Source organism: Limulus polyphemus, unplaced genomic scaffold (assembly GCF_000517525.1).
Source record: "Limulus polyphemus unplaced genomic scaffold, Limulus_polyphemus-2.1.2 Scaffold210, whole genome shotgun sequence".
In the NCBI taxonomy this organism is placed as follows: Eukaryota; Metazoa; Arthropoda; class Merostomata; order Xiphosura; family Limulidae; genus Limulus; species Limulus polyphemus.
The window spans coordinates 565,272-574,191 of NW_013665820.1; the positions used below are offsets into that span (position 1 = coordinate 565,272).

Consider the following 8,920-nt stretch of genomic DNA (forward strand, 5'->3'; position numbering starts at 1 on the left):
GTATTTTTATTTTTTCAAACAAGACATCTAGAATATTGTTAAGTACAATGGAAACAGATTTAATGACTGCATTTAAAGAATTAGTAATAAATCTGAATTTCTCAGGATTTTTATGCAATTTTTGAATTGCATATAAAAATGGTAAATGCATACAAGAATAATCTGTATGGGTATTCCATTTTTTAATAGCCTTCTTTAAATTAGTAATAACATAATTTTTTTAAAGTACTTTTAGTTAAAGTACTTGTGGTATTAATTTCATTGTGTAAAATGTGTGCATATAAATTTTTTCACACAAAACCAAATTTACAGCCAGCTTCATCAATCGGGGAATAACGAATTGTTTTCGAATTCATTTTATTTTTAAATACATCGAAAGAAATATCTAATTTATATCGAGATAATTTTAAAGTTCTTAATCGATTTTTTATGGAATTAATAAAATATAACTTCCATTTAAAAAGAAACATGACGGATAATAGGATTGTTTACTTATTTAGTAATATAATCTTCAATATTTTTTCTAAGTCTTTTAAGAGTTCACATTTTCTGTGCGTTTTAAAATTTTATGTTTAGTACCTTTCTTTAATATTGATTGTAATACTTTATCTTTGACAACTTCTAAATTTCCTGTAACTATATGATTATGAAAGATATCTTTAAAAACACAATTATTACAGTTACAAGATAAGTTGTCAACTTCATGTAATTAAATTATTCAATGATTTTTTATAGTTTAAGTGAAGAGTTCCTATAGGTTTAATATATTTAAAACTGACTATCAGTTGAAACCATTCTATGGGAAAAATATATTCTTTAATACTTTTAAGAATCAGGGAAGGTAAATATAAATCATCATAAACTTTAAGTTTAAAATCAATTACTATATAAGATTTCTCTATTTTCTTTAGTGAAGGGAGTATAGGTATACGATTCAGTTTTAATCTAAATTTAATTAGATCTATAATTAAGTCTTTACCGTGGATATTTTTAAATTCAAAGTTTAACATATATTTTGAGATATATTTGAGTTTTGCATTTGTTAATTCAAGTACTTGTCTTATTATAAATTTCACCAGATTAACAAAGTTGGTCATTTTTTATTAAAATGTGGTTTTTAGTATGGAAGAGCTTAATAACTCGAGTCACAACAACTCTGATTTATCATGTTTCGTGGCTTGTTTTGTTGTAATTAACTAATTAGTAAGTTTAAAGTAGCTGGATATATTCATGCTAAAATTTAGCATTCGTTTTAGGCCTAAAAGTTGTTTTTACTTAAATATTCAACCTTTTTTGTGAAGATTCAGAATTAACCATTTAGAGGTGGTACTTCCTTTCCTGTAACTTGTGAATAAAAACAAAAATATATTTTATTGATGAAGGTCATTGTATCGAGACGGTCTGATTCCCAAGAAAACGATTTTTGTTGGTTATGCACGTTCCAAGCTAACTGTTGACGACATCAGGAATAAAGCTGAGCCATATTTAAAGGTATTTTTTTTTTGATGCTAAAACTTCTACATAGCATTTATGTTGTTGTTTGTTTGTTCTGTGTATCAGTGAACTGAAAAAGTAGAGATAAGCTAGCTAGTCAACAGCACATACCGCCAACTGTTGGGCTATTCTAATCGATTATAAGGATTTGACCTACAGTTATATAATGTCCTCTTGGCCCTAAAGTGAGAAATGCTACTTTTCGGCAACGGGATACGAACCGTGGACCCTTGAATTGACCGTCTAGAACGTTAACTTCTAGGCAACACCCTGCTCCTTATGTTGTCAGTCTGTTTGTTTATATATATAAGTATCGGCAATAATTTATTGCTATAAAAATTATTTTACTCTCTCATTTGAAAATATTGTTTTAAAATGATTCTTTTGTTAGCGGGTTCTTTTAAATTATCTTGTGAAAATAACTTAAAGTCCAGCTTGCCCTCCCAGTGGCACAGCGGTATGTCTGCGGTCTTACACCGCTAGAAACCGGGTTTCGATACCCGTGGTGGGCAGAGCACAGATAGCCCATTGTGTAGCTTTGTGCTCAACTTCAAACAAAGTCCAGCCCATGTAGTAATCACAAATTAGTATATTTCCTCCTTTAACGTTTCTACAAGCTTGAACACTTGTCTTAAAGTATTGTAGGCCTACGTTACAAATGACGTTTAAACTTTTCAAACAATCTAGGACTAATGTAGAATCTAATCAACTTACTTCCCCAAAGTAACCGTGATAGGTAACATACTGACTGATTAATTTGTATCATCTTCTTGAAACAATTCTGAAACAACACTTCAATCTTCTTAACTCTGTACTCGTTCATTATTTACCACTAGTTTCTAATTGATTGGCCTACTCGGATTTTATAACTTGGCAAACTCTCTAGATCATTGCATCATCAATTACCCGCAGCTCTTTCTAGCTAATAAACAAATTATATTAAAAAATATAGGTTACAACACTGGAAACTTCCTGTATTGTGAAGTTAAACAAGCAATATTTTATCTTTTTTAATAATAAAGAAAACACTGCACCAAACTGTCCATTCACCAACTCTTACGTGGTTTTTCTATTGAGGTACATCATATATGGATGGGATGGCATCTTGTCCCTTGTTATTATTGGTATTCCTGTCACTTAAGGAGTTCTTCCTCATTAGATGGTTGGGTGAAGTCACTGGCAGATCTAACCTTGAAGATCCTCTGAAAGTAACCTCAACAGGAGCTTTAAGAACATAGATATGACCTTGAAACTGGTGGTTGGAAGAGCTCACGTGGTTGTAAAGAATAAAGGTGTTTAACACGATTTCACCAATGAAAGACTTAAATCTGCTTGTGAAAAAACAAGATCTTATTTAGGTAGCATGAGAGGTTATTGTCACATGAGAGGACAATCTCCAAAGTTGAGTAAGTGTTTGGAATGGTGATACACTGTACTGAAAAAAATCAAAGAGGTGAACTACAAAATCTGAAGCATAAACAATCGAAACTACAGGTAATCGACTTTGGAAGTGTATCTGTAAGAGAATGGCTGACTGGGTAACTACAGAGAAAAATATGTTGGTGGAAACTCAACCTTCTGAGGATGCAATCACTAGATGAAGTTTTATTGCTAATAATTCCTGGTATGGCTGTTTCACTTTTTGGTGGTGCAAAGACCAAAGTTCTCATTCCCACTGGAAGTTTAACCTCTGGTGTAGTAATTGCAATGTAGTGCAAGGGATTTCATGGTCATATTCTGTGAAACTATCTGAAGCTAGCCTAACTTCACATCCATGTCTCCTCATGAAATCAATTCCCAATAAGCACTCTTCTTTAATGTCAATTACCCACACATCATGATGTGTAGATAAGCTTTCTATGGCAAAAGAAACTTCTGCCTTCCCTTTTGCTTAAACTTTATGCCCACCTGCTGTTTATATCAATCCCTCTTCTTTCTTCGTCACTGTAGCCAATTTCCCATCTTTCATTAACAAATTGGGTTGAACAATTGTAGCTGCAGAGCCAGTGTCAATCAGCATACTGCAAGGTTTTTCATCAATAAACTTAGGAACTTGTAGATGATTTTCCTAAAATATTGAACTTATTTTCTCGTTTGGGATAGATGGAGTATTTCCAGTTGAATTTCACCTCATAAATCTAACCAGTTATTGTCTTTTTATTATGCCTGGTTAGTTCTTTGTTGTTCCTTTGATCTGATTAAGCCCAAAGGCACATCTGCTGGGTATTTTCTCTTTGGCTCAAAAAACAGCTGTTTGTTCCTTACAGTATCAATTTTAATAGCTGTAATGACTAGGTTTCCCACATCTGTAACAGTTACCTCTTTTTAGTATCGTTTGAAAGGAGCTTTTATTCCATTCAGGCTTTGCCATTTTGGCAATATATTACTTCAACTTACACTTGTGACATCTATTTTCCTCTGTTCTGTTTAACTAGTTGTCTAATCAATTCTTTCACTTTTTCTAGAATATTTTTTTTGGGAGAGTTGATGTTTCAATACCAAAGGATCTGATATTTTCCTAACTTGTAGGTGATGCCTTCTTTAGTAGTTCATCTGCAACTTTAATGGTTTTTAGTTCCACTGCCAATTGCAGAGCTTCCTCTATGGATGTACACCTATACTTAGCTTCAGCCACATCCACATAACCTCATCTGTTATGGCATTATAAGTTGATCACGTGCCAACGAATCCAAGCCTTTTCAAATCTTCTGCAAGTTCAGCTAAGGTTTCCTCTTTCCTTCAAACCATATTACCAAACTTTGCTTTGGATACTTCTTTCTGGTATGACACTACAAACCTGTTGGATAAGGTGACTACCAACGAAAGGTTATTAAGTTGTAAAAACTTGTCCCTTTAAAGAGACAGCAAGGTGAATAACTTGTTATTCGCTATTCCACTTGTTCACTCTGTAAATTATTTCAAACTGAGCTTGATATGACTACCATGGTACTTTCCCATCATAAACCATTGGTTTCTCAATTGGCTAGCTAAATTTTGGAAATGGATTTGATAGTGTCATGCCTGGAATAGTTCAGGAAGGTTCTTCAGTAACAGATGGCACAGCAGTAGTGGTAATATGTGCAGACCAAGTAAGTTCTATTCCCCATCTGGTAGAAGTTGGTGTTTTGGGTTAGAATTGTTTCACACATATTTCATTTTATCACTGATGTTCTTTTCTATCTCATTGATGTCTTTCTTTACATCATCGATTTTGTCATTACAGCCTCTGTACTTTTGTGATGTCCTTCTGCATCAGATTTATTTTTGATTTTAATTCTTCTTTAAATAGTACATCTCTTTCTTTTAACTCTTTCCTTTAAGTTTTGTCATTTTCTTTCTGGTCTTCTTTTAATATTATCTCATTCTTCTTTAAGTGCCTTGTTTCTATCTGTTTGTTCTTCTTTCCATTATTTTATCATGTCTAGCAGGTTTCTGGTCTCTCTCTCTGAGCCCTTGTGGTCATCAAATATGTTCAAAGTCCTCTTTTATTTTGACCAAAATAATATCCCACTTCTGACAACTATGTTGTAATGTAAATCTTTCACTGATGAGATCTTTCAGTTTATTAGGTGAAAATAACTCAAAGTATCAATCACAAGTTAGTTTCTTTCCTGTTTTAACCCTATATGTACAGATGGGGATCAAAGTGCAAGATTTTACAGAATGCCATTCAACATGGTGTTATTTATTTGATGTCAGAATTATGAACTATTTATCTGACTTTACATTGCTGATTTAGTGACAGTTCATTGTAGAGGAGAGTAAATACCAGATATAATATACAGGGATACTTAAAAAAACAGTAGATGTGCATTTTGGAGGTCCTAGAGGTTATTGCAAATGCAGTGTGTCAACTTTACAATGGGCAAAAATATTTTTATTATTCACATGAACATCAGCCTGCACTTCGACTTGTCAGAGTCTGAGATAGAATGAAATTGGTAATTCAAAGACATATTTTAAGTATACAAGGTACTTTTGTAACACATCTTACTTTTTGCATACAACAGACTTGTACATTTGACTAAAATCTTGTCACATATCGCTTAGATATGTATAGTAATTTCGAAATTATAGTCAACATGCCTTCTCCAATACAGGAACTAATCCCGTGTACACTAAGTTAACATATCTACAATATTGAATATACTTGTACACTATTTTAACTTGTTGTAAGCTTACATTACAAATGGTATTTAAACCTGTCGAACAATTTAGGACTAACTTAAAATCAAAAGAACTTTCACAAAGTAACTGTGATAGTTAAGACACAGAGACTGATTCATTCTACTATCTTCTTGGAAGAACACTAAAACAATGTTACAGTATTCTTAATTTTATTTATACTCATTCACTATTCACCACTAGCTTCTAATTGATGGGCCAAATCGTATTTTATAACTAAGCCTTGTTCTAGATATTTTGCAAAGTCTCTGGATCATTACATTATCAATGACCAACAGCTCCCTCTAGCTAACAAACAAATTACAAAATTAAAGATATAGCATACAACAATATATATATATACATATAAATATGTATATGTATGCTTAGACGGCAAAAGAGCTCCCTTGACAAAAAACGTTAATTTAAAAATCGTTAAACTGTAGAACTTTCAGTTCTTATTCTGTTTAAGTCTGGAGGAAATGCAGAGTATATATCACTGCATATGAAATAATATTTTCCCTCACATTTGTTTCAGGTAAAAGATGAAGAAAAAGAGCAAGTAAATAATTTTTTCAAAATGAATCATTATGTTAGTGGCTCATATGATAAGCCAGAAGATTTTCAACAGTTGAATGAGGAAATCAGTAAATTTGAGTTGGCCAATCACTGCAACAGGCTATTCTACCTCGCATTACCACCAAATGTTTTTCAGTCATCAACTAGTAACATCAAAGCTCACTGCATGGCCAAAAAGTAAGTTTACTACTTAAATTACTTCATTTTCACCTAACAAAGAAGATTCTTACCGTGAATATATTGCATTCCACATATGCTACATCATATTGTTATTTAGGATAGGGATTTCTTTTGTTACTGATTATTCAACATTTATATTTTACTCTTGCAACAGAGTTGTAATAAAATTGTATGTGAGCAGTAATATCACATTTTAGAATAGAAGTTCAAAGGAATTCTAATGAAACTTGTAACTGTGCCCAAATCAAAAGTCAGATTGTCAGTATTATTAGAATTGTAACTTTTTTAGGGTAAATGCAAACAATTTTTAGGGAAACTAAAATAACATACAGTAACTAGACGGGTTAATATCATAGTTTCCAAACTCTTTCTAAAAATAAAGAATAAATCTAATCATCATTAGGACAAAGTTGATGTGTACTTGTAAGTTCAAACTGTAATGAAATTATATTAGAGTAGACAAGCTACTTATTTATTATATAACCACTAATTAATGAAAATCTTTAGGGACTCAGGATTAATGTGAATAGAGTTTCTTTTCCACTTATCTCTGGATATCCTTTAGGATGCTGAATTATTTCTTAGGAATTAGATAAAACCTGTGGAAGATACAACTGTTGAAGAAAATGTTCAAGTTTATGATTTTTAAAATGCTTTCCTTTTATTAGGGGTTGGACAAGAACTATTATTGAAAAACCATTTGGACGAGATGCTGAAAGTTCAGCAGAACTGTCCAATCATCTTAGTTCTATGTTTAAAGAGGAAGAGCTTTATCGGATTGACCATTATCTAGGCAAAGAAATGGTACAGAATCTTATGGCTCTAAGGTAAGCTCCAAATTAGTCTTACCATGTAATACTGCATAATTGAATTACAAAAATAACTTAGATCAAGGTTTGGGAATATGGTATTCTCAGGTAATTTATAAGCTTAGAGACAAGGATGGCAACCACATTAGCTACAGGAATGTCAGGAAATGTACTCTGGAGTTAAACTGAATACTTTATTTCTGATGGAGTTTGGAACAGAAAAGAGACTGAAAACAATGTTAAAACAAAGTGAAAAGCAATCTGTTAAATAAAAAATAATCCAAGCAAATGATTACATTGGTGTATGGATAGTGTTTCTAGATAGAAAGGTTTGAAATTTCACTTTCTTAATCTGAAGAGATTCTGTTCTAGATTGAGAGAGTATGATATTATACACAGGAAAACAATAATGTCATCCTACTCAGCACATATGCACTACCCGAGTCACTAGTTGTCTTTAGAGAAAGTGAGGATGAATAGCTTCTAAATCAGGGCTTCTCAGCCAGTTTTGCCAGAGGACAAGCACATCTGGGCTTTGGTTATCATGACCCCCCCCCCTTTATTTCTACAAGGATGAAAAAATTATTGATGTTTCTTGGTGAATTTCATCATAGTTCATAACAAAGGTGTACACCTCTCAGATCCCTTGAGGACTAAAGAAAAATGTTGACTCAGTGCAGATACCTTGTGACCCCTCTGGAAACCTGCTTGTGACCCCAGGGGGGTTGCAACCCACCACTTGAGAAAAACTGCTCTAGATATTTCTAAAGTTAAATACAGTGATGCTGCTAGACATTCAATATAAGGTCAAAAAAGAGCAATCGGAGAGATTGCATGCCCTTACCCCATCACTGCTTTCCGAGATTGCATACACTTATATTGGATAAGTCACACAGGATAACCTTAGATTTCACCTTTGAAACTGAAAATCCTTCTGAGATCCAGATCATTTTTTGTAGTGTGATGAGGGGTCTCAACCTTAACGTGCCCACGAAATTTGGTACAAATCTGATCACACGTTATAGAGTTATTTACCCCAAACCACGAAAATGCCCTATCTCCCCATTATAAAAATTACTTCAAAGTGATCCAGATATTAATTGATATTAATGCTCTAAAGACGCTTGTTGAGTCTAACCCAAGGAAACACACTTGTAAAATAGCCCTGAAATTGCATGTATCTCATGAAACAATACGTAAACAAGGTAAAGAAGGTGTTTGGGTGCCTCTTGAACTCTCCGATGATCATCGTTTCCAACGTGTGAACGTTGCTTCGTCTCTACCGGTGCATGAACCATTTTTGGACAGAATTTTCACCGGTGATGAAAAATGGATTCTGTATGCGATTATTAAATGCTAAAAACAATGGCTCAGTTCTAGACAAACACCACTTCTGACCCCAAAACCTGGACTCCATCCGCAGAAAATGATGCTTTGTATTTGGTCGGTATCAAAGGAGTAATTCATTTCGAACTCCTCAATCCACAGTCAACTGTAAATGCAGAGATTTATAGTCAGCAACTGGAACGTTTAAATCAAGACCTTCATCAGAAACACCCTTTGCTCGTCAGTTGGAAAGATGTTCTTCAACACAACAATGCACGTCTACACATGGCATGTTTGACGCAACACAAGATTATGGAGTTGGGTTGAGAAGTTCTCCCCCACCCACCATATTCTCCAGATATGGAACC

At 33.4% G+C, this 8,920-nt stretch overlaps 1 protein-coding gene across 1 annotated transcript in view; it reads left to right on the forward strand.

Annotated features, from left to right (window-relative positions):
- LOC106478421 (glucose-6-phosphate 1-dehydrogenase-like) overlaps nt 1-8,920 on the forward strand; it is a 39,965-nt gene that overhangs the window by 22,149 nt on the left and 8,896 nt on the right. The window contains exons 3-5 of the mRNA XM_013938963.2: nt 1,383-1,491; nt 6,197-6,414; nt 7,086-7,244. Coding sequence (XP_013794417.1) covers nt 1,383-1,491; nt 6,197-6,414; nt 7,086-7,244 — 486 coding nt within the window. The remainder of the gene's footprint in view (nt 1-1,382; nt 1,492-6,196; nt 6,415-7,085; nt 7,245-8,920) is intronic.